The sequence below is a fragment of the Plodia interpunctella genome, chromosome 13, assembly GCF_027563975.2.
Source record: "Plodia interpunctella isolate USDA-ARS_2022_Savannah chromosome 13, ilPloInte3.2, whole genome shotgun sequence".
NCBI lineage: Eukaryota > Metazoa > Arthropoda > Insecta > Lepidoptera > Pyralidae > Plodia > Plodia interpunctella.
The window spans coordinates 10,241,182-10,267,500 of record NC_071306.1 but is presented as its reverse complement, the minus strand read 5'-3'; the positions used below and the strand labels follow the sequence as shown (position 1 = coordinate 10,267,500).

Below are 26,319 nucleotides of genomic sequence, written 5' to 3'. Positions count from 1 at the left end.
ATTAATGGGTCAGAAACCTACGTATATAATAAATTGAGTTTCTTTCTCTATTATCACTTTCATCGACTGCTTTAGGAAGTCATGTTAAGAAAATAGGCAAATGGTTAAAAGGAGGAATTCCATTAAAATCTGATTTTATGGTCACCATAATATCGATGCAATTAGCTTGCATCGCATGATGGTCTTAAATGGCAGTCGCAGGCGCATCTCTGTTGGCTGGGGCTAGGGGCGGGCACTCGCCTTGTAGGGAGTGCAAGCGTGCGCGCGGGCGGTATAAAGCCGCACGGCGCACCGCAAGCCCTCCACTACCGCCGCCGCGACCGTCCGGACCGCGCTGTGAGTCCGCTTCTATTTGCTTCACTAACTCAGATTGCTTATCTCTCAGCTGCTCGCTTACAGTGGACTAACTATATATACAATCGTGTGGCTCGCAGCAAAACCATAACCGTTATTTGGAAAAACAAAGTATAAAGTGTTTCGTTGTCTTATTTCAGGTAACTAGTGATATCGTGTGGAGTGTGTGGTGTAGTCAGCAAACATGTGTGATGATGATGCGGGCGCGCTTGTTGTGGACAATGGGTCCGGGATGTGTAAGGCAGGCTTCGCGGGCGATGACGCTCCGCGCGCCGTGTTCCCGTCCATCGTAGGCCGCCCCCGGCACCAGGGCGTCATGGTGGGTATGGGTCAGAAGGACTCGTATGTAGGAGATGAGGCTCAGAGCAAAAGAGGTATCCTCACGCTCAAATATCCCATTGAACACGGCATCATCACCAACTGGGATGACATGGAGAAGATCTGGCATCACACGTTCTACAATGAGTTGCGTGTCGCTCCTGAAGAGCACCCAATTCTGCTGACGGAGGCACCTCTTAACCCCAAAGCGAACCGTGAGAAGATGACACAGATCATGTTTGAGACGTTCAACTGCCCGGCGATGTACGTGGCGATTCAAGCCGTGCTGTCCCTGTACGCGTCCGGTCGTACAACCGGTATCGTGCTGGACTCCGGCGATGGTGTTTCCCACACGGTGCCCATTTACGAAGGTTATGCTTTACCCCATGCCATCCTTCGATTGGATTTAGCCGGCCGTGATCTTACCGACTACCTCATGAAGATCCTGACGGAGCGCGGCTACTCATTCACCACAACGGCTGAGCGTGAGATCGTACGTGATATCAAGGAGAAGCTTTGTTATGTGGCGTTAGACTTCGAACAGGAAATGCAAACTGCAGCCGCATCTACGTCACTCGAGAAGTCATACGAGCTTCCTGACGGTCAGGTCATCACGATCGGTAACGAGAGGTTCCGCTGTCCCGAGGCTCTCTTCCAGCCATCCTTCCTCGGTATGGAGTCCTGCGGCATCCACGAAACGGTATATAACTCAATCATGAAGTGCGATGTAGATATCCGTAAGGACTTGTACGCTAACACCGTCTTGTCCGGCGGTACCACCATGTATCCCGGTATCGCTGATAGGATGCAAAAGGAGATTACGGCTCTGGCGCCTTCTACGATCAAAATCAAGATAATCGCGCCGCCCGAGCGTAAGTACTCGGTCTGGATCGGCGGCTCCATCCTGGCATCGCTGTCCACCTTCCAGCAGATGTGGATCTCCAAGCAGGAGTACGACGAGTCGGGCCCAGGCATCGTGCACCGCAAGTGCTTCTAGACTCCGCGTCTCTAGTCTAGAGCTCAAACACCATGTTCTTTTATGCCACTTTTTTACAATCATTTATAAAACTGTATTTATTTTATATTTCGGTCGGAGACTGCACGCTCTTGCGTTACATGTAAGTGAGCTTATGTAAGTTAATGTGCTTTAATTATAATTTTGTTACTAGCTTTTGTTTGCTTTCCCCGCTACCAAACATGGCTCGGTGATCGATGCAGTATAAATAAATATCACGACGTTCGATGTGTAGTTAATTCGGTCCCGATGCACCGCTAATGTATTTATCTACATCGAGTGCGGAGACAATGCGCCGCGCCGTTACCGCTTCAGTTACCGCCTGCAGTATGTCTGATCGACAGAGTTTAATAGAAAAAATGTTAATTAACATTTTCTCATCTTCAATACGAATTGTGATCTGAGTAAATATTTATTGATTAAAAAATAAGAATAGCTAATAGGAACCACACGGATTGAGTAAGTATCCTTGTATAAATAATATCACTATATTATGTAATAGATGTTTATGACAAAATAAACATATTTATTGAAAAATATGCAAACCCCATGTCATTTGAAAATTCTCAACACGTCATCATATAAATATTTGTCTCGAACTACATGTGATGACAGCGATTTATGAAAGACAAATCGCTGTTATCATATAATTAATCAATATAGATTAAGTAATTGTCCTGCACTGACAATACAAATATGACTGGTGCTAAATTTAGCTCTCTCTCTCTCAGCATCGACGAACCACATGGTTGCATAAATTCATTGACTGAGAGCCAAGCGATTTGTTTGGCAATGCCTTATATGGGCTCGATCACTTGGTAGCAGACGGGCGATTACAGCTGATGAGCCCGGATTGCATGTCGTGTGATTCACGTCTATTTTCAGAGCACACGTTACTTAATGGAGCTAGGCAAAGGTGAAAGAAAAAACCGAATTACACATATTGTCTACTACTTTATTCTATGGTAAAATCATTTCAACAATGCCGACGATTATGTGCTGGGTGTTGTCAATAAAAATAACAGTTAAATGGCAGTAGCTGTCTGATGCCGTGACATCAGAAAATCAAATATCAAACTATCTTCTATAAATACCTACAAACGTAAAGAAGAAGTATGAAAACGTTCTTGTAACAGCTCTCATTTTATTTTAAATATACAAAACTATTTACAACATTATAATATTTACATCACACATGGCTCCAACATCACACAGCGCTGGCAGAGAGGTCCTCTATCGAACTCCCTGCGGCTGAACTAGAAATACATTGAAAGGTACACAGCTTTTCCCCTCTATCGAAGCTTTGGTATTTACAAAGTCGTTGTATTTTACTATATCGTTAAGTACCCGTTATCTTAACTACTACTTACAATACATATATACAGAACGTCACGATTAACAACATATATACTTTACTACAACAACCGATTTCACTGTCACTGGGTCTTTTGTTCGCGTCAGCGATGTTGTGGCGGGAAGCCGGGCGGCGGCGGGGTATGAGGGGTGTTTAAAGGAGCCGGGTTTCAGGGGGCGCGTCGTCGTCGCTGTCGACGAGCTCGAAGCGGATGTGGCGCGCGTCGTTGTTGCGCGGGCGCTCGTCCGCCTCGACCCCCGCCCCCCCGGGCTCACACCCCACCTCGCCTCCGCCCACCGCCAGTCACACCTTGTCCTCGCCTGCACCTGGCGCCGCTGAGCGCACAAACTGCGTAAAAATTATAAGTTATTGACTCTACCTAGAGTTCATTTCATATTCCACCAATTGCCTTTGAAGATGATTCATGGGCATTCAATATTTATGGCAGCGGATTTAATGGTCAGTTATTTGCTGGATTACAACCATAACATACAGCAATTAACGTTAATAGGGATTATGTTATTAGGGTTTCGTACAAAATCAAATCAAAAAACGAACTCCTTATAGGATACTCAAAGATCATAAAGAACTAAAATTTTGTAATAATTATTGAACAAATATAACTTTTTTGCGAATATTTTACCAAGTTGTGACGTCACTTCTTCTTGTTTTGTATGTATGAAGCGATTGGACGAGTCTAAATTTCGATTGACCAAAATAAAAACAAGTGATTTTATTTTGGTCATATTTTGAAAACATTGTTTAATAACACTACCATGGTGATAATTTACAGGAATTTTTCAACTGTGGCTTTAAATAATATAGAGGTCTTCGACTAGTCATCAAGACAAACATTTTGTCATTTAACAAAATAAAAGTATTTGAAGAATTGAATTTTTAAATAGTACTAATAATATACCGGGACTAAGCTGGAGGCGTATCGTGTTATATGTTCACTTCTGCCTTAGTTCTATTAGTGTATAATGTAATGCCAATCCTGTGTACGGCGACCCATCGACGGGTGTCCGTTCATTGGTCACCTATCACGGGCACCACAATCATCATATTTACTTTAATATTAATAATGATATTAACTTTTAAAATAATTGTAATGGTTGAAAACTAATAGACGTACATTTATTACTATACTACTTATATGCGGAAATTGTAAAAAGTTTTTATTGTCATCAAGATGTTGTGACCAAACAAAAAGTTGATTTCTATGCAATGACTCATTGAGTAATTCCCTCATTGAGAGCAAATTCCGAATGCAAACTTGACTAGTACACCCACAGTTATTGCTTTATTTATTGTGGGTGCCTACTGTAATTACTATCGTTATACCTGCTGATGAAAGTGTGCTTCACTTACTAGAAGGTACGAGCGAGACGATCTATATTGTTCCGCTTTGTTATAAAAATCTATATTTTTCACTTAATTCTCTATAATATAATGTCATAGGAATGGAAGCGATCTAATTTTTTACATCAACTCCGTAGAAATGAAATTTAACTTGCAGATTCAGATCAGACTGGTTAGGTTAAATAAAAGCTTGTAAAAAACAAAAACTTAAATTTAATTTACGAGTGTTCGTAAAAATATGAATAGGGTAAAGGTATGTTAATAAAGTTACTAACATAGGGTTGTCAGCAAGCGCAGACGAGCAGCTGCTGCCGCATACGCACCGAGACCGTAGTGTTGGTGGTGGAGTTGGCGCGCGGGCGGAAGGTGAGCACGCGCCAGCGTCGCCGCAGCTGCGCCAGCACTTCGCCGTTGCAGAAACAGTACAGCACGGCCACGCATAGCCCTTGCAGCGACGTGGTCAGCGCTGACACGAACTCGTACACCAGCCACCAGCTTGCTGTCTTCTGGGGCCGGAATGGCGTCAGTAAATACTGAAGACCTGCAAAGAGGTACATTGTACATTGAAGTAATGTGAAGTTTTCAACGTGAATATATATTGTTAACTCTTTTCATTCAGTTTCTTTAACAGCCTTAAGAACATTTTATTTTTTTGCTCATCACAATAATGCATTTTCACTAAAAAAATGTTTTTAATTTAGGTTCCTTTTGAATTAAGAACATTACATTTATCTTTTATTTTACGATCATTTAAAAATAGTTAAACAAGGATAAGGCTCACCTAGTAACGGAGCTAGGAGACAAGTTGCTCTTAACGCATGAAGTGCAGTAGCTGAAGGTCTGCTGGTACCACCCGCACCTCCCCCCAGCGCCCCTCCCGCCCGCAGTTTGGTGCAGAGCACACGCACGATGTTGCACAGGAATGCGAGGTTGAGGAGCACTGCCACGCAGACTAACACCGCAAGCTCGGGTCGCGGCGCTCCTTCGTCCATCCAGCAAACTTGCTCATCGGCAGCCGCTCGACGAGCCGCATGTACTGCCGCCGATGGAACTGGTAACAACCAGCCAGCAACCAGCAATGCCCGTACAAGTCTACGTTCTGACACAAATGCGCTGACGAGCACAGTGTGTAAGTACAATCCTTCGCATAGCATCCAGGTGTAGTTAGTGAGTAATGCGTATTGTAGGGTAGCGTTGAGCGCGCGACACCAGGCGGGCGAGGCGGTGAGCGTCTCCGGCGAGCGCACCACGAGCGCGTACCACGCCAGCCACAGCGCGTTGTTGAACGCGAACGACGCGAACAGGTTCATGTGCACCGTGATGCGAGCACATCGGAGACTCCTGAAATGGAGGGAAAACAATTTGTCAAATTTTTTGACCAGAGCACGAGGTCTCACATTGATATTATAACATTTTTAAGTCCTAAAGTATTTTTTGTCTTTATACACTTGCTTTATGGAATTTCTTTGTACCAATGCTATTATGAAGGAAAACGATAAGAATAAAGGTGTAGACGATGTTATCACTTACTTGAAGTAAGATAGAATGCAGAGCGAGAGCAGCAGCGCGACCAGCGACACGCTGTAGCCCGCCTCGTACACTGCGATGATGTCGCTCACATCCTGGAATGTTCACTTTCTTAATTATTATAATTTAATTAAATAAATATAAATAGAATTCTTACACTCCTAGACAAGGAATTAATGCTCTTGTGTGCAATAAGGTAATTGTATCGAAATTGAAGATCTTATAATTTCATTAAGAGTATAGAAATCAAACTCCGTAAAATCGATGTCGCGACAAGCTTTTATTATTATTTAAATTCTCTAAATAATTTAAACTTTTTTATTTCTAGAAAAAATGATAAACTAGAACTAAAAGAATCAAAGTATTTACAACATAAGTACTATAAGTTAAAATTAAAACTACAATAATAAATACTAAATTAATTTAAATAAAAAATTGATACTAAATCGCCGTCGTCGTGCGGTAAAGTTCCCAGAAGGCTGGCGAAATTCTTCTTTGTATGGACAAACTCAAACGTTGGCCAAAATAGCCACCAGCCCTTGGGTCCCCAGAGACATCGACCAGGCGTGCGGAAATTTCTTTGTAAAGGGTTTTTGCATCCGCACCCCAAGGTGCCATTATCTCTACAACAATTACCGTCATCTCTTGAAATGCCAGTAGGCTCTAGGACTGCTGGCACGCTGGCACTGGTAAGAGCGCGACGGATGACGTCATTCAGTGCACCATGGCGTGAGATGCGGCCTGCACTACGATGGTAAGCCAAATCGTGGTGACCCAAGTGGTCGACATCTTTCCCACAACGGGAATGATATTATATTTATAATATATTATTATACATTTATTATATTTTATTTCTATTAAAGTTTTGTGTCTACTTACTTTCCTAATCGCCTAAAACATAGTGAAATAAGCCGAACTCACGTCTTCTGGTTTGACGCAGGTGGTGTAGTTGGACCAGACGCGGTTGGTTTCCGGATGCTTGAACCAGGTGCCGTCTGCCGTGCACTCCTTGTGAGCTTGGACTAGAGGATAGAAATAGGACAACTTGTACAGATTGACTTTTATTTAAATTTTGTGTTAATCAATTACACTTGTAAGTTCAGAAAACTCACGTTCTGGACTAAAACCAGGTACAAAGTCGGGGCAGTAGGCAAAGACGGTGGTATTGGCGGGGGTGTGGGGCCAGCAGAGCCAGGAGTCGAAGACGCCGGGGCAGTGCGGGCCGGGCGGCGGCACGGTGCGGTTGTTGGCGGCCTCGCACAGCGCGGCCTCGCGCGCGATGCGCTCCTCGTCCTCCATGGCTGCTGGACCGACCCAACTGTCTTCACTGCATCATGATACACTCTGAAATCAATAAACACTTTATTTTAATAACATGCTAGGATTCCTCAATGAAAGGCGTGAGATTCTAAAATCAACATTATTAAAAGCGAAGGGCACACAAGGCACTGGCGACATGCTCTGAGTCTCTATTTAAATGGTAATGTTGTCGATCCGACTCGGCTCGACGACGTTTGCTGAAGGTCGATTTGATTCAGTGTCGATAAGATTGATAAGGTTTTGTGCAACTATTTGTTTAGGAGTTGAACTGTCGCACGTAAAATTTAATAAGCGCTTCGTTCTATTAAAGGTATTGAAAGGATTCTAATGCATGACGTATATTGAAGCAGACTATTGTTACAATTATAATTTATACAATTTATTGATATTCAATTATTTTCAAGTGGAAGTTAGTGCGAATCATTAATTATTAATTTATAATCATCATTCTTACAAGTCTTATCTTATCTAGATGTATCCAGTCGTCACAAAATTATATTTAAGCAAAATTAAAGTATATTTTTCAGATGTAAAGCCTACACGTAATAGATTTATGTTATTCCCGGATGATGTTAGGTAATAATTTTGTAACGTCCTTCAATACTTCATTTAAACCCACCTATTAATGATCGAAAGCATATTGTAGTTAATTCCAAGAAGGGCTATTTCGGTGTGACCCGTAAGCAGCAGAATGTTTGTCTCGGTAATGAGCGCGGTACTTTCGGTTGTTTACCAATTTTCGCCTAATTGCTCCGCAAATATTTAAATTTGCTAATGAACCATCGACGTCGGTTAAGAAAAGCGTGGTTGGGTAGTGGTATTTATTCTCACATGGCGTCCTTCACATTACGCAAGGTTCATATTGAAACGATTAATTTCGTTAGCTTTTATAATTAAACTATAAACCTAACTCAATACTTTTAGCTATTCCTATATTAAATGAGTAAATATGCAGTATATGCCTGCCTACTAGTTTAGGGTAATAAACAATTCCCCTTTCCGATAAAACTGGTTTATTATAACATGTAGATTGACATCGTTTATTTGCTCATCAAGAGTGGAAGAGTGATATATGTGTCAAGCAAGCGAGGTGGTGACCCCCCCCCCCCACCCTCAAAGGACGTCATAGTTCACGAAATCGCCAATTATGCCGTAAACCCGTCGCGGCACGTTTATGGTCAGCGCGGTCGCAGACGTGTTATTAGATCCAAGTAGAGTCATATAAACATAGACGAGTTATCAAACAAAATTTATGAAGTTCAATTTCAGCCTTTGTTTCAAGGCAAAAATATTAACAAAAACTAGTAAAAGATATATACTTTGTATATACGCCTCAGCAGCCAGGCAGAAGCGTGAAAGAAACTAATAATCAGGTAGTGTTTGTAACGCCGTAGCCACGTGCTACGCCGTAGGCTACACTCTTAGATGCTGCGTAATATAAATAATAAATATAAATAAACCTGTTTTGTAAATATCTTCGTTAGCCCTTGTTTTATTTATTTGTTCGTGTCCTTCTAAGCGGGTTGTTAGCTAAGTAGTGCTGAGTTCAAACCGTCCAAACTTAAGAAAAAAAGTACCTGACTGATTTACGACTTTTCGACTGTCGAAAATAATAGTAGGCCCTGAGTTACCGAAACGGGGTGGAGGGAAGGTGAGAGGGGGAGTGGAGGTGACGGGGATACACTCGCAGCCACGTTCAAATGTCATATTGTGAGCGGTCACCCTGCTCAGGCCACCGACAGGAAATATGATTTTATTGATGACTAGCTTTTGCCCGCGGCTTCGCCCGCGTAAATTTCATAGCAAAATCCTAGTATTTTTTTATCGCGTATTCTGTAAGAGCACCAGCCACTGCCATCACGCGCAGCACCAACGCCGCAAAGTGGGCGCCGAAATTCCATCTGCCATCAAGGATGATGCCTAGGTACCGCATCGTCGGCTTGATGGCGATCTGAACCCCGCCAACCGTCAAGCTGGATTCTGGCGGGGACCCCTTCGAGGGCCATGGAAGCACAACGCCTCGGACTTTTGAAAGGCCACGTCCAGGCCCAGCTGGCGGATTCGGCGTACCAGTTGCGCTACTCCCGCAGTAGCATCCAATGACACAATGAAAACACACCAACTCAACACCTGGTGGATTGACGGCCCACAGCACCCAGTCGTATCCGATGTTCCACAGGAGCGGTCCTTAGACAGAACCCTGTGGAACACCGCGCGTCATAGTGCTCTCCTTCCAACCTTCTCGAGCAGGGAAAACTATCCCCTGTCTGAGAGGTATTCCAGGACGAATCGGCGCAGGTAGGACGGCACCCCGTGATAACGGTGTGCCTCCATAATGCAAGGCCAGGGGAAGCAATTAAGGCGTTAGCGATGTCCAGAGACACCACCTTAACCACCTCACCCTGGGAGACTGGATCCTGCGCCATGGACTTTACCCTCAGAACGGGGTGGATAGTTGACCTCTTCCGGCGGAACCCGTACTGGCAATCCGCGAGGTCAGAACCTATGCTCTCCAGGTGCTCCACGAGGCGGTCAGCAGTGACTCTTTCCAGCAATTTGCCTGTCTCGTCGAGCACGACGATTGGACGAAAGCTAGACGGGGAATCCGCCGGTCGTCCCTCCTTTCGTAGGACCAATTTTTTCGGAAAAATCTGAAACATGTATTCATGAAATTGTTGTAAATAACCAAAATTCAAATTTTCATGTCACTAACTTTAACGGTGTGGAACTTTAACACACACACAACGAACAAAAAAACACAACACAAAATTTTACACATTTACAAAATTTTAAAGTGCATAGGCTCCGTGGATTGTTATTTTAATTTTCCTACAGGACCATCCTCATTTTACGGGATGAAATATCTATAAGATGTTAACCCGGGATTCCGAGGTATTTTTGATTCATTATTAGTTTTTCAATTATCCTACGGGAACCTGATCATTTACCGGGATGAAATGTATCTAAGATGTTAACCTGGTATATAAGGTACCTACATATCAAATTTCAAGCAAATCGGTCCAGTAGATTTCGAGTGATGCGCGTTCAGACAGACAAAATTTTTCAAAACTATATTTTCGTCATCTATATCAGTAACTAAGTATATTCCATGAAGAATTTGAAAAAATATCCAATATACAAATTTGGCCTTTCTTCAATTTTATTATATGTATTGATGATGATGTTTCACGTTATTGTCTATTGAATAAAATGTTTGTAAAGTATGCTAGCTACCTGATAACATTAATTACTAATTTAGTTTGAATGGATCTAATTAACAAATAAACATAAAATGTTAGTCGATGAAAAAATTAAAATAGATTTTAATTTGTTAGAAAAAAAATTGACGATCAAAATGATTTGACAATTAACAGGTATTGGTTATGGTATGGCTCGAGTACTCTCTCGCCGTGACTTCGCGAGTTTGAAAACTAGCTTTTAAAAGTTCTAGCTAGACCATAGATAAAAGAATAATATTTATTTTATCTATGAGCTAGACATATATAAAAACGAACTTATTAAATCCATGATAAAAATTAAACTAAATTTCTACTAAAACATTTTTAATACATAATATATGCTATATGTGGTCGGAAACAAAGAGGGGAGGCTTTTGCCCAGCAGTGGGACCTGAGGGCTACGTAAAAAAAATATGCCATATATTTATTTTATTTATATTAAAATTATTTTCACGAGTACGTATTATTTATTCTTGAAAACCTACTAATATTAGATTCAAAAGCATCTAGGTGTTTAGAAAGACATAGTTCTCGAGTAAGTAAAAAATCAGAGTAAGTAAGAGTCAGTTTTTGTCGGCAACATCGCACCGGGCACCGGGGCCACAATTATTCCGCGGCGCCTTTGATCGGGAACAAAGCTAAACAAATGCTTTGAATTTTTCGCCCAAAATGTTCAAAGTAGGCTCGTCGCGGGGTACGAGGTGCAGTGAGGGGAATGCTATAGCGAGGAAGGAATGTAACGCCTCGGGGTCTCGGCTCGAGATATCATAATAAATTCAAAAGATTTATTTTTGACTGACGTCGTAAACGCATTATAAAACTTTGGTAGTCTGACTGCAGCCATATGTATGAGATTTTGATTTTTTAGTAAGACACTATCACACGTCTGCTTAGTACTTTTACGTTCTCAAACATTGCTTGTGTATTTTCATATTCAGTCCATAAAGAAACCAAATCATGATCTAAGCGGTGTATTCAACACAATTAACTTATAGGTATTATGTTAATTAAATCTTAAAGAAACGCACTGTAACGTTTTGCTGTTCATTTAGGTAACATTGTATAACGTATGTTGTTGCAACAAGTAATAGTGATTTTCAAACAAACAGCGCGTGCGCGTTCGTTTACATATGTTGTAAATCAACGTTAACATTACCGGGAAAAGTTTGCAGACAGGTTTATGAGCCGCCTGCGATTCCTCAGCTTCGCCGAGAGCTTTCGCCTCGAAAGAGGAAATTACCAGCTTTGATTGTCAAAGGCTTTCGCTTGTTCTCAAAGCTCCATGTGGTTTGTAGGAAATTAATGAAGTATATGAAGTGTAGGAATGGCAAATAAAGCTCGTTTTTAAACAAGTTCAAATTGTTCAAATAACTTAAGTTCGAACCCATCGAACTTAAGTTATTTGACAAGAGTGAACCAATTTTGTCAAATAAAGTCTTACTAACTGTGGTGGTCTCATCTGCTCAAATTTTGGTTTCCCGTTTCTTATTAAGGTCTTCGTTAACATAAGAATGAGCTGAACATGCTTTGAATTTAGTGTACTAATGTGCAATACATACACATTGCATGTCGGCAGCGCACGCAATTTGAAGCTTAAGTAAGTTGTTACTATTAACAGACCATACTATAGTTACAGGCTTTGTTTTGGAAATGGTTGTTCGTGGTCTAATGAAAGGAATATCCTATAGACATATTGCTGTAGCACTCAACTACACTGTATAATATTTTTTGTATGTGTTTTTCTATGTACCCTCTTTTTTTTGATATCTGTTCTTTTAATATGTTGTGCATATGTGCGATTGAGGCAAAAATAAATGCTTTATCTATCTATCATACCATCGTAAACGACTGAATAAATGGCTGGAGTGTAAAACAACCCGATACAGATTGTGCAGCTATAATATGTCGCCATATAGCTTTTGCCATTAACTATCAATAAAATAAAAGATCCAGTAATACCAGTAGATCCAGTAATAGCGGAAACCAAACATGGCTGTAATGAAAAAAGAACGCAAGAAAGATCTGGGGGCACGGCAGTGCCCCCGCAAGTCGAGCAAAAAATGCGGCACGGCCGTATCATCCTTTTCTTTGTATTTAGCACACAGCCAGTGCATCGGGAACACAGGCCGCGGTGTGTACGAGCGCCGTCGTCTGTCCTGTCGATTGTGGCTGTCACGATCGCGACTACATTTCTTGCACAAAATTGCATTTTAGTATAAATAAGAGACAAGAGTCATGCCTAACTTTATTTCTATCTATTTATGATAATAAATACCTTCGAAAAACATTACACACAATTTGAAGTATGGCAGTTGTTAATGTTAATTACCAAATGAAACTGAACAGTGTTGTATGTAGAACAACATTATCGAGATGGCACAGGTAAGACAAACTTTCAGGTGTCGTATGCCAACTCCAGTAAGTCGGCTTATTCCAGTCGGGAGGCGGCGCGGGTCGTCGGGGATTAAACGATTAACTACAATTGCACCGTGAAATTTGACACAGGCGCGCCGCTGACGTTTAGACAAAATGGCATACATTGCGTTTTTCTGCGCACGTTAACTTTAACGTCAAAAGTGACGGTGCAACTCACCCCTAGTGTAGTGTCTGTCTTGTACACTCACTCAAATTAAATGCATGTCTCCGAAGTCTAGTGGTCTTCTAACAGCTTCTAAGAAGTCAGAGGTGTAGGTGACTGCTAATGCTAAAATATTTGCATTTCATTACATGGGCCTAATGACTAAATTTCGATACGATATTATCGTCCAAAGGGTACTAATAATTTTAATGTTACATGTAACGCCAAGCTCAGCGCGAGAGTTTGCAGTTTGCGGGCGTTCGCAAGTTCGCAAACAATAAGCACCTGTGTTGCGGCGGCAGTGGAGGGGGAAGAGGGGGGGACATAAAGTGTTGATTTACGTCCTCGCCGTCGGCCGATAAAGCTGAAATATAGCGCGTAAACATTGAGCAGACCTACGCAAGAGACTGACAGACTACACCTTCGACAAATTGTGGTGATGATGGGCAAAGATGGAACATTAAGTAAAGTTAAATAATGTTTGATATAAATCTAGAGACCAAATACAGAAGACGTTTGTGATAGCGAGTAGGGGTTCATAGATACATAATGCTCTACCTATTCAGTAGATACACTACCGTGTGATATATGATATGATCAACAATCAGTGATAACTGGTGACGAGGGTCGATAATGACATGTGCTTATCCTTTTATGTAAAACTATAAAATATCGCACCGTTGAGCTGTATCACATATCATAAGTCTTTCTTGAAGGTTAGGTCAATTTGTCTTTATATTTATTATATTACTAGAATGTACAGACAAACTTTTTTTCCTGTTTTATTATATGTATTGATAAGCCAGACCAAAATAAAGTGACCAGAAAATTCCGCTGAATTAAATGGGACATTTTAGATCTCTCCAGAAGATAAGTATATACCTTGAACTGAAGCGCTGGATTTAAACCAATTAATATATTATCACATGCAAATCGATTGAAAGCAATCAATTAGCTTTTTATCCTTTAGTCTATACTAATTTAAATTAGGAGGGTGTTTACGAAGAAAATAATAATTTCCAGTTTTCTCTCTCATCTGAGCGCAACTTAAAGCGTTGGGTTCTTCAAACTTTGCACGGTGAATGATTAGTTCCCAAATCAATGATGCAACATCACATGTGTCGGCCTTTCATATCATCAATAATAATGATGCTAAATCAGAAACCTAAACACAAATAAAGTAGTCCGCCAATCTCCACTTTACTCAGTTTTCAGAATAAAACGAACGCCTCGTCTGCATGCTGAACATCGTCGCAAGTCCCGGGAGACGCAACGACGGCGAGTGTTTAATTCCAGGACTCCGCATTCCCTACAAGTTGTCCGTTGTTTTCAGTCTTCTCCAGAAGAAAAGCTTTGAGTATTGCAATGATTGTGAATTGCAATTCTTAAAGCCTTTCTTTGCTCTAGACTTCTTGTAGTAAGCTATTTTCTCTGTCTGGCGACGTCATTTCAATATTAGATCTTGACCTTTGGCTAATATTAATATTGTCTGAAAACTGAGTAAAGTGAAAGAAGAACATTTAGTTCAGTTTGTATATAGAATCATGGCGAACTTTTTATATTCGTATCGTTATGTAGGTATATTTAAGTATTATAGAATACTGGAATTGACGGCCAAAGCTGGAAGTAATTTTCTTTATAAATTTATTGAACAGCAGAGAATCCATCAAATCTACCATCCATATACCTATAGATACCATCGCTTCTCTGCATAGTACAAAGCAGAAGCTTAAAGGAAGAAAGCTTTTCCTATATGACTTACAGTTTCGGCATTAAGCATAATTATACTTGTATAGATTTTATCACTTAGTTATATAGTTAAATCGAGGTGTTTAAATATTGTTTTACAATTTAAGTCCGTTGTGTTGCGGGTGCCGGTAGTTGCAAACATCGCGCTTATTGGATTGTCCCCGACTTCAGGCGAGGCGCGGAGCTCTGGGAAGATATTAGATTTAGGTATTTCATTTCGGCAGCGACGTCGTGGGTACGATACCAGTCGAGACAAGAAGTAGGGCACTTAATGAACTCGTAATGGATGTATAAGAATACATTTTATTGTATTACAAAATATTCAGGAACCCTTCTGAATATTTTGTAATACAAGCTCAAATCGCAAAGCAATCGCAAAACAAGCTCAAGTCCACCCTCTATACTCTATATGTCCCTATTCGGAGCTTTTAAGACCCCTTAAAAGCTTCGAATAGGGACATATAGAGGGAGCTCGTACGTCCTAAGTTTGAGCATGTTTTGCGATTTGTTTTTTTTTATGCGCTCCTTATATGGTGGATGGTACGTGGTTACAACAGCCTAGCAAGGCCTGCAGCACTAGGTGCCACACGCGCATTGCCTACTTTGTAAAATTAATTTATCTTTTCTGCGAGTTGGCTTACAGAGCACGAGATAAATTTTTGTTGCGACTAATGAAGCGGCAATAACATTATACCCTTTCTCATATATAACAGCGATATTTTTGCGAGACCACGAGCAAAGAGTTCCCCTCTTAATATATTTTCTGAGCCGCGGGCGAGTGGAACCCGTTATATTGCTGTTTAACAAAACAAAACAGGATCAGATTCTGTTATTGGAGCACTGGTATTACGCGGTTTAATTAAACATAACATCCAACTAGTGAACCACGGTCCGCCGCTCAGCGCCATTGCACACTGCACGAACTGTACTAAGACACTGTTCAAGAAATAAGTTGTATAATAAACTATTTATTCACTACGAACTTCTTCTAAATTAGTCATCTTTCTCATAAGTTTAATGAACATCTGTTTATAACTTATAATTATCAAGCAACGTTTGTAATAGTCAATGTAAAAGTATAATAATAAATAATTATAGTGATACTCGTAAAAGTCAAGCTGCGACAGGTTCAATAAACAATAAACAAAATATTGCCCAAACGTTTACAGCGAGCACAACGTCGATGGTGTAAAATCGACTGCACGGAAAATAGAATCATAATTTTAGTACAGAACGATCATTTATAATTGGTGAAAAGTGAATTAAATTACCGATAAAAATTTTGTTAGACACATTCAAATCAACAAATGTGTTGCTGAAGAAAGAAAAAGTATGTTTTAAAAACAATTGATTTAGCATTGGTCTCTACCTCGCTGTCAAGTTTAAACTAAAAGAGAGAGAGAATGTCTGAGTGGGATAAAAGCTACAGTGGACTAGGTACTCGGTCATCCTACCATCAGCCGCCTGTCATCTGTCCGAGTCCCGACACAGCAATGATAGCAGCGAATTTGAATTGCATTTGATTTAAGATGGGGATGAGATACTGTAAGAGTCTGGTCTGGGGTCTCCCCGGGTAAATAGATCGCCTCTGGAGACCCGGAGACCGCTGTCGGCAACAAATACGTAGTTACGATGTTAGCACATATGATTTAAAAATCATTTTATCCTTAGTAATATTATGAATGCGAAAGTCTGTCTAGTCAGTAGTTAGCGAAAATAAACCGCTCTGGTGCGTTATTAAATTTGGAATCACGCGGAGTATTTATACAGATGCAACATTACATTTACACGTCAACCAGATTTATATTATGTAAGTAAGGGTTTTAGAGAAGAATAAAGAGTTTTTTAATGTAAGACTTACAACATTTATCTCTAAGATACCTTATTAAATTTCCATTTTGAAGTGAACACGAGAATATATTAGCAGCTCGTGTGAGTAGAGTAGGAACGGCCCCGCCTTCTCATCGCCTGCAAGCAGTGCACGCTTTGAACTCGGCACTCAATCCGCTGGCACAGCAGTGGAATTGCCGCAACTTAATAACATGTAGAGTAATCTGTATGCTGAGCACCGAGCGCCGGGTAATTGCAGTGAAATCGCGAGATGTTGCGAGTGTCGCGGGACAGCGCACGGGACGCATGCTAATCAACAAACCAGATAACGCTTTGCAATTAAATATACTTTTTTTTCTTCTTAGCGTTTTGATGGTAACATTAAATTGTTGCGGCCCAGAAATTAGCCACCTTAATCGCGTTGTCGGTGGCAGCCATTAGGTCGTCCTCCTGCGTGCATTTGTTTGGACACACAGGGCATGTAGTCAAATGGGCCATTGTTTGCAACGCGCCACACAAACAGCTCAAATCTGTGTCGTCAGAGATTTTCTTTGCTCCGACCAACCTGTGTCCGAAGTCTATTTAAGGACTTTCAGGTTGGTCATGGCACTTTATGCCCCGGTGGAAGGCTCTCGACTGGTAGCACAAATGGGTTTGGCTCCTCCAGATACTCCAAAGGTTACACCTCGCTTTTCATGGCTCCATGGACAAAGGCTGAATGCACTTGGTGAAGCCATGGCGACCTATCGCCTTTGTGGCACAGGGATATACCCATACATGGGGTGCCGGGTGTCAGTAACCATTTTGGTCCTCTCTGAGGAACTTGCCACAGCCCTACGAACGTGCGGTGGCGCAATGCCAGCCAGTGGATACAGCAGCTTTACCGGGGTCGGTTTCAGGCAACCTGTTTCATTTAAAGCCGTATAGCTTTGCGTGGGCAGAACGACTCAATTAAATATACTGAAACAGTTTATTTTTCCATGACGAAACGCAACGTGGTCACAGCACATTTGCTTTACAGACACTTAAAAATTGGGGATTAGAGTGTGAAAGACTAGATCGTCAATGTATACAGAGCGGAGTTCTCCACTGTAATTAAATTACTGAGACAGTACACGTGTGCAGTCCAATCAGGTGTCAGCTCGGGCTCGGACAGGCGAAGTTAATTCAAGCTCGAGGACGACACGAATGCCGATGAGAAAAGTCCAGGGACATTTTGTGTCGCCTGAAATTTAATTATTGGCGACGAGTAGTGACGGTGAGGCTGGAGAACGGCGGCAATAAATTGTAGTAGATTCACATGCATTTTGTTTTAATAATTGGTTTCACGTTTAGTTGACGTACTATAGGATGAATTTAGAGCGGCATGAATCGACTAAAGAGTCCGTTTAATACAGTTTTACAAAATAAAAATATAATTAAAATTATATAAGAAAGCAATTGATTTTCATATACATTTATAGTTATTGAAATATCTACTTACTACCATTGTTCTAGGTACCTATGTGCAACGTATATTGGCAAAGTTTGTTTAAGAAGAAAGTGTATTTCAACATAGTATTTTCTTCTAAATACTATGTCTGCCTGTTACAGCAACCTAGTTGCTAAATAGCCTGCGAAGCGATCCCTCGCTACGTGGAGCCAAGTAGAGTAAGGGCGTCCGCAGTAAACGCTTTACGAGTCTCTCTCTCGGCACCGCGAGTGCGCGTTCTCAGGTGATCGTAAACTGGCTATCTGCCCTCCACTCACTGGTTAACTGCCCACTGAGCTAAGAGGCGTACAAACTTATAATATTAAAACAATACAGAATATGCTTCACAATTCGTATTATGCCAGTTAAACATGTGCGGGCCTACAAATACCTACCGATTTTAAGGAACAGGTGAATATCGTATGTTCATAAAGTTCATTACATTTCTTTAAATGTCATATTCAGATTGTATAAATTCTGTTTTCCCCGAAACGATGTCAACATAACATAAAAATTAAAAATCCTTCCTTAGGTTACAATGTGAACGCACTGGACACTCACTTTAACCTACTCTCACTCATTTCCTCATAAATGGCGGGTATGGCACGCGACGCTGTCCACTAAATTACTTTCTAAAGAAATCTAACAAAGTTCTCAACTCAAATTGTTCGCTGAGATCCAATCTGTAGTTGTTCGTGTTTATGCGTTCATAGCGTTTGAACAGCCGGATACGGCCAATGAAAACATTATAACAGCGCAGTCGCTTCAGCTAAAAATGTACGCGGATACGTTACGTGGAGTTCGCGCGGCTGTGGGCGGCTGGAGCAGGCGCTACTTTGATACGTTAATTAAAGTGTTACGTCACGTACTTGTGGAAGTTGTAGCGTGGCTTAGCTTATTTGTAGTGGTGTTTCACCCGACTTTGACATTGAAAATTGTCTTGATAAGTATTTTTGCCTACAACTGTGAGCCACTTCCATTAATGTTTAATTACATCCATTAAAATAATTCATTGTAAAACCTGTGGTATAGTATAGTCAACAATATATTAACCTATTTGTCCAGGATTTAAATAACAATAAAATAACTGCACTGGCCACCAAAATTGTATTAGAGAAATAAGTTGACAACGTTATTATAATTTCAAATATTTTTTCCTTGTCAAAAAAATTGCCGCCGATAGTTGAGTTGTATTTTTGGTTTCCAATATATATTTACATTTTAATTGCCACTATACAAGAGTTTCATTTATTACGACCATAGATATTGTTCACTATTTTTCATACAGGCCGCCACTGACTGTACTCTGTAAATGTTTCGTTAATTAATGGTTGCACCAGCACTCCATTCGCTCTCACCGCCTTGCGTTCTATAGCAGGATGCAATTAGTGGAAGAATGGAGGCGTCGAGAGAATAAAATGAAAAATGTTCTGAAACTGTGAGGAGCGAGCGTCTCTTTGTTATCGACATCAAACAGATCGGTAAATATTTACATCGTCGCGATAACGAACCGAATCGGCGTGGAATAGTTTTTGATGAATTGATTTGTATCTATTTTTTCTTGTTATAAAATAATATTCTACCTATTCCATCCTTATATAGAAAAGATGTTCCCTTATGCCCAACAATAGCTAAAGGCATTGACTTTAAATCATTACAATAAATGTAAATTATTATTTCGTACATTAGAATATGTTGAAATCCTAACAATTCTAATCAAATTCTTCGGTGGACCGAAGAATTTGACCATTGAAATGGAAACACGCCGAGTCTATTAATTGATTTTCTTCGTCAAACTTTCTCTGTACATGTGGGGCGAAGGAAACATACCAATTTTGTTAAATAAATGGCGTTAATCAGATTACGGCGTACGGCTTTCTCCTAAACACACAAAGCTTCGTTCAATCGTATACGATTTTTATGAAAACGTTCTAAAGATGGATAATTTGTCTATTTTCCAGCATCCGTAATGAGTTCAAAGTTAGAATGCTTCAGTAGACGAATGCGCCATGTCCTGGCAACTAACATGGCTTCCAACACCAAGTAAGCATTTTCAAATAATAAAATAGTAACTTTAAATGACGCTTCTTTATTCCTGTTTCTTTTAGTAGAAGCATTTAAAAACTAATTTCAATTGTAATTAAGACCTTTAACTTTGTGTAACTAACCATACTCTTAAAATTAGAATTAAGTACGAATTGTAATAATTCTAGTATCAAGGAAGACACACAAAACTGAAAACTTTATTCACTTTAATTCTAATTTGAAAAATCTCGCATGAGCGGTCGTCTAGAAAATTGAATACCTATTCGATATGTAGCGTTTCTAAAATACCTCGTAATATCAGTCGGGTTTAGATATAGGAAAACCTACAATATATATTAAATAACTTGTATTTGCTATTCATCTGTGCTTAATAACACTGCTTATCAAAGCTCCAGCTCCATCGTAACCGCCCCCGGCGTCTCCCGACACTCACGTTACCGCGATAGGAATCGAGATGGAATTTATCCGTCGGTGTCACCGCTCCATGTTGCCACGTACGTCTACGACGGCATCAATCACAGGCTTGAACTGTAGCGCACTCTCACTGCTTTTACTGCCTCTTGGGGGAGAACTACTTGCGAATCTTGCGATTCATATTTTATTTCTCTAGTACGTAAAGATTAATATTTCATATGGTATATATTTTATTACTAGTTGTTCGCCGCGAATGTAGACCTCGAGAATACAATAAATTTTGATGAGATTTTACAAAATTGTTAATATTTCGAAAACGACTGAACCGATTTTGATACGAGCTTAAAAATTCTATTGACAGATCCTACATACCATTTAAATTTCATCAAAATCAGACCAACGGTTCAAAAGTTAACGCGTTACAAACAAACAAACAAACAAACATACATACACACATACATACAAAAACGTATTTTTGCCCCAAGTAGAATGTGAGAAAAAAAAATTGTAAAATAAACATGGAAATGGCGTTCGTAAAAATAAAACTAAATACCTATAGTGAACTAAAAAGAGGTCGCCTTCAGGCGGGACTCGAACTCTAGACGCTCAAGCCAATCAGTCATTAATTCTTTGTTAGCGAACTGGACTATTCATCTTTTGGCAACGCTGATGAAAATATCCGTATATTATGTCTATCTGTATGTCATAATAGAAAATGAAATTTTCTATTATGACATACACATGTCACTACGAACACAAAATAGTCGTAAGAGCCATCAACTCGAAAGGCGCTTAGGCCATTTGTGCCAACTCCGCCATTTTCTAAAATTTCCAAAAAATGGCTCGACAATCGATTTCAACATATGAATATGTTTTTCGAATCTGCTCCCAAAATTTCACGGGAGTCGGTTGAGAATTGCGACCTCTAGAGGAGAACACACAGACATACGAAAGCACTTGGCTAAAAGCTGAAACGGAGAGAACAATTAAGGTGATATTTTAAGAAAAATCTTTTTTCTAGTGTAGATATACTTAAATGTATATAAGTACATGTTATACTGGCTATATTAAGTACTTACATTAATGTAAATATACAAGTATGTAAACATAAGTAGACCTTTGCCCAGCAGTGGGACAATAAAGGTTAGCAAAAAAAGAAGTAAGTCAAGGAAATAGTGTTATTTTGGCTGGTCGATAAAAATAGAGAGAGTAAACTTTTTTTATTATTTTAATAAAAAATAAAGACAGACTGAATTTGATGCGTGTACCTAAGTATCGAAATTTTCAGATGAATAAGCCACAACAAAATCGGTCGCCTTGCCATCTCGTATTGGGCATCATTAAAACGCCTCCACCACCAGCGCAACATAACCTAAATGAAAGGGACGATACAATCTTGTTCAGGGAAAATAAACAGAAGCATTTGATGGGTGAGAGGGGTGAGAGGGGGGAGAGGGGGAGATAACGACCTGTTGATGCCGGCGACGTCGCTCGCAGAGTGGGCCGTGTCGGCACTCATTCGCTTTACAAGCCGGTCTTCACTTGAAGTCGGTTTATTCGCACTTCAATACTCAATATTTTTATTGCATTCCATAAAGTTGACATGGTGTTATAAATTATATAAAAAAGTACTTCACTTTGAGGTTTACTAATTGTATCTGTAGATGAACATGTAATTTTGGAAATGATCAAGAACCTGTATGATACAGATTGATAGTTTTAATATACCAACCAATCAAATTTATTTATAAAATCTACTATATCTGTAAGAATGATTTCCCGGAAGGACGTTACAATTACTTTGTTGATTTTGAAATAAAGCATTTGATTATTATAAATAAGTTGTAAATAAATTGCCGGGAATCAAAAAAATCTACCCTGTATCTGAATTTTATCTATGTGCAGGCTTACGATGTATAGGGTATACATCGAACACCCGGTACCGTAAAGCGTGTACCATAATGTTATCGTATGCTGCTGCAACTGCTATGGAAGTGCGACGCTATCGGTCCGGCGGCCGTCCGGTGATCCGGCCGTCCGGTGTCCGACTATCGACCGGACCTCATACATATGTTAGCAATACCACTGATACAAGGACAAGAATAGCTTTGGAGCTCAAAAGCTTGTGTTATTGCCTATCTATGGCGATACATTATGTTACTGTATATGGACATCTGGGCTCTCTAGATGTTAGGGACACATTCAAACCATTTCAATACGTTCTAGTTAAATACTGCGCTATAGATAACTGAGTAAGTGAGATAACTGAGTAGGAAACACATATCTGGACATATTATTTCCGCCCGGACCTGGAAGAAAGAGCAAATCCAAAAAGTGCTAGTTGTCAAGGAGGATATGCGTGCCAATGATCCGACCCGGTGGTAGGTCCGTGCTAAGTGGAAGAGATAAAGTAGGGGAGCGGATCTCGGTCTTAGATAGAAATTGGAAATGCATCTTTCTCTCTTTTATGTTAACACGTTTTCGTTAGTATTCTTGGCTGTAACACTTCTTCTTCTTTACGTGCCTATTCATTACAGAATGTTCAGTTCCATAGTCTCATCCAGTGCTAGTCTGACTGTTTTGCCTCCCGACTATTATCTGATGTTTTTGAGCCAAGACATCTTGCATCCTCCCATTATTTGCTTTTCTGCAATCTTTCCCATTGTTATAATTTGACAGAGATGGTAATGGGAGTTCCTCAATAGGTAACCAATATATAAGATTTTATTTGTTCTAAAGATTCGAAAAATCCCTCTCCTGTTTGCCTTACGCCTGAGAACTTTATCATATGAAAAGGCTGTGACGCCGCGAAGCCCGAGGTGCATGTAAAAAACAAACCATACAATTTTGAAGATTCACCCGATATATCACAACCTGTCTAACGTCGATCTTGAGATTGTTATTGTAGCCTCTTTGTTGGTGGTATTCTAGAGTGGAACCACACAACTCAGAAAATTGTAAATGCATGATTACATGAAAAGCTATTCAAAGCTCTCAACAACGTCGACTGCAATTAGCTTTAACACGCAATAATTGAAAATCAAAGGTAACGAAGCTCGCAGAGTGACTCGCATTCCACGCCATTTGCTCTGGGCGCACCTCTGGCTCCAGTTCAAACAGTGCCGTGCAAACCATGCTTTCAATTCAAACGACGACAATTTCTGTGAAAATGTGACAGATCTGTGTCGTGTATTTCCTGATTTATCACCCTACTTGATGACATAGGGGACGTCAAAAACTATTCAGAATTAGTTAAGTATTACTTCCAAGTCTCGAGACAAAACAGTCCTTACGTCTGTGCACTGTTTCGTTTTTATCGCAATATTTCCACGGGAGCGAAGCTTCTAGAAGCATCTAGCAAATAGTATGTGAATCAAGAGAATACTTCATAAACACTGACTCGCATTAGGTGTACACTTGTAATGTAAGTAATCAATAAATAAAAATTGTGCAGGGTGCAACTATATTTTTTTAAATATAGTACGTATCACATATAAAATGTAATGAATGGCACGATCCACGTTATTACAACAAGTTGATTCATAAAGTCTGTTTCTAAATCGAAAAAGAAATTTTACTTCCCTCCCGAGCTAAAAATACCTGCTAGTTAAGTAATAGACGAAGTCAGGATAGCGGGTTGCCTGGGGTCTGACACCACGCCTGCCCTACTCTCCCCGCATGTCCATTATCGGCACGTTCAGCCAAACCAACCATACTCATAACAGCAACCTCCATTTTTACAATTAGGGCAATACTTTTTGATTGAATTAATTGATTTTTCCAACCAAAGATTGTGACTAATAAGGTCAAAAAGAAATGTAAAAATATGATATTTGTATGACATATTATGTACCTAATGGTTATAATATGTATTACGACGTTACGGATTTTGAAGTCAAAAAGCATTTCTAATATACTTTAATGAGGACGAAAAAATAGTTCATCGAGTATTTATGAAACTGACATATGCTTTTTATTTTATACCTAGTCAAGTAGCCATTTCTGTTATCACGCCTAATTACCCGTGGCGTTACTTAGCCCACATATTTCAGATTTTCTTTTGTTTGAAAACAAAACGAATAGCAGATCCCTCGGCCCGGGCTGTAACATTTTTTATTTAGTATGTTTATTTTGATCGAGGCCTATCCCGGGGGAGCCGCCGCGCGCCGCCCGGGATACATTGCTGATGTGTGTGACCCACATAGCAAATTTGGCTTTTCAACGTTTTTCCACATTTAAATTATTTAAAAATATTAAAGAGGTATGAAATATTGGTAAACATACGCTGACAAATAATTTGACAAATGTCATATTCCAATTATATTCCTAACTAGCTGCGCCCCGAGGCTTCGCTCCCGACCTTATGTATTATTTTAGGATATATTCATGTACCAAATTTTATTATAAGCCGTCCAGTGAGAGTAACAAACATACACAAATACATCCTCATAAACTTTCGCATTTATAACGTTAGTAGGAAGTAAGTTAGTGGAGCCGCAGATCATACTTTGAGAATATACTTTGTCTCAAAAGATTTTTGCATGCGAAGGGCGATCAAAAGCTAGTCTTATAAAAATATGTCTTAAAAATCGATTATGACGATCACGTCGAAAATTGCTTTAAAAAAGACTTGAACAAAAATAGTAACATTGTCAAGGTTATAAGGGAGACCGGCGCGAGAAGAAAGCATCGTTTTTACTGGCAGCGGAATTTCCATGCACTTTCTTATCGAGTCATTATCAGCCCACCCGCACGCCACGACCACGATCATCTAATTTCGATGTATCGTGGATGTACCTACGTTGCTTCGTTTTCCGATAGACCGTGGTTTAACATATCAAGAGAGGACGGTTTGTAGCGAGGTTTACATGAATACTATCAGACGCATGGCTTCACTGCGCTTTGGATGCCGTTGTAAATGGACTGTATGTAAAATTGACATTCATAAAATGATGTTCAAATATTTTATTGAACAATAAAGGATTTGAAATTTCGTCGTCAAATGACGATCGTAAAATTTTAATGATTATTCCGTCCGCCCCGATATAGAGATATGGAGCCCGTCAAAATTAATCTCATCTGAGACTGACTGCACATCTCGAAAAAAAGCTTTGATGATGACAAGCGATCGCGCTTAGCTCATGACACGGCGCGTCCGGATCAAGCCGAGGTTGGCGAGGGCTCGTAAACGGTAATGGAGGCCGGCAATTATTATTGCTTCCAATCACAGCGAAGTCGCCGCTGCGCGCCGCCCCGTAAAACGCGACGCTCCATCTTTTAATTAAAATGGGAGCTTTATTGCTGAGATATTGATTTCGGGAACGAGGTGGTAAGTATTAGTTCATAAGAGTATTTGACTTGCCTATATATATATATATATATATATATATATATATATAAATAAATATTAACAAGATGTAAGATCTAACCATATAAGGGACAGACAGATAGCGGTAAGTGACTTTGTTTCATACTACCTACATTATTATATTACCAACACGCATCACTTGTTTTATTTCGTAAACTTTAAATATTCAATGTTTAAAATGTCATGCTATTGTAGGATGTGTCACCCTCAACCTGACGACGGCTCGTCACAATGTTTATCACGAGTGGACGTTGATCCCACAGAGCGGTTGATCCCGGCCGTGGGACCCGCCAGGTGAGCTCAAACGGTAGTCGGCGACGAATGATAAACTGAAAATATATGTACCTACGTGAAAATGTAATGCTTATATGGTG

At 40.1% G+C, this 26,319-nt stretch overlaps 2 protein-coding genes and 1 long non-coding RNA gene across 5 annotated transcripts in view; 2 read left to right on the top strand and 1 right to left on the bottom strand.

Moving 5' to 3' along the window:
• The first annotated feature begins 178 nt into the window (after positions 1–178).
• On the top strand, positions 179–1,840 carry LOC128674858 (actin, muscle-type A2). Its single transcript, XM_053753821.1, has 2 exons — positions 179–336; positions 495–1,840. The coding sequence occupies exon 2, from the start codon at positions 539–541 to the stop codon at positions 1,667–1,669; it is 1,131 nt and encodes a 376-aa protein (XP_053609796.1). The 5' UTR covers positions 179–336; positions 495–538; the 3' UTR covers positions 1,670–1,840.
• Positions 1,841–2,621: 781 nt separating this feature from the next.
• Dh31-R (Diuretic hormone 31 Receptor) overlaps positions 2,622–26,319 on the bottom strand; it is a 97,556-nt gene continuing 73,858 nt past the window's right edge. For 2 of the 3 annotated variants that reach the window (XM_053753907.1, XM_053753906.1), the window contains exons 2-7: positions 7,043–7,274; positions 6,852–6,952; positions 5,934–6,025; positions 5,185–5,744; positions 4,727–4,944; positions 2,622–3,389 (exon numbers count right to left, since the gene is read on the bottom strand). In XM_053753907.1, coding sequence (XP_053609882.1) covers positions 3,345–3,389; positions 4,727–4,944; positions 5,185–5,744; positions 5,934–6,025; positions 6,852–6,952; positions 7,043–7,229 — 1,203 coding nt within the window. In that variant the 5' untranslated portion in view covers positions 7,230–7,274 and the 3' untranslated portion in view covers positions 2,622–3,344. Of the gene's footprint in view, positions 3,390–4,678; positions 4,945–5,184; positions 5,745–5,933; positions 6,026–6,851; positions 6,953–7,042; positions 7,275–26,319 lie in introns of all 3 variants that reach the window. The other variant, XM_053753908.1, reaches the window with a different exon arrangement.
• On the top strand, positions 19,265–22,393 carry LOC128674915 (uncharacterized). The gene is made up of 3 exons (XR_008405211.1): positions 19,265–19,598; positions 20,079–20,160; positions 21,866–22,393. It is a non-coding gene; the product is annotated as an uncharacterized LOC128674915 (long non-coding RNA).

Bases quoted from the DNA above. Each gene is read 5' to 3' on its own strand.
- LOC128674858 (XM_053753821.1), top strand. From the start codon at position 539: ATGTGTGATGATGATGCGGGCGCGCTTGTTGTGGACAATGGGTCCGGG.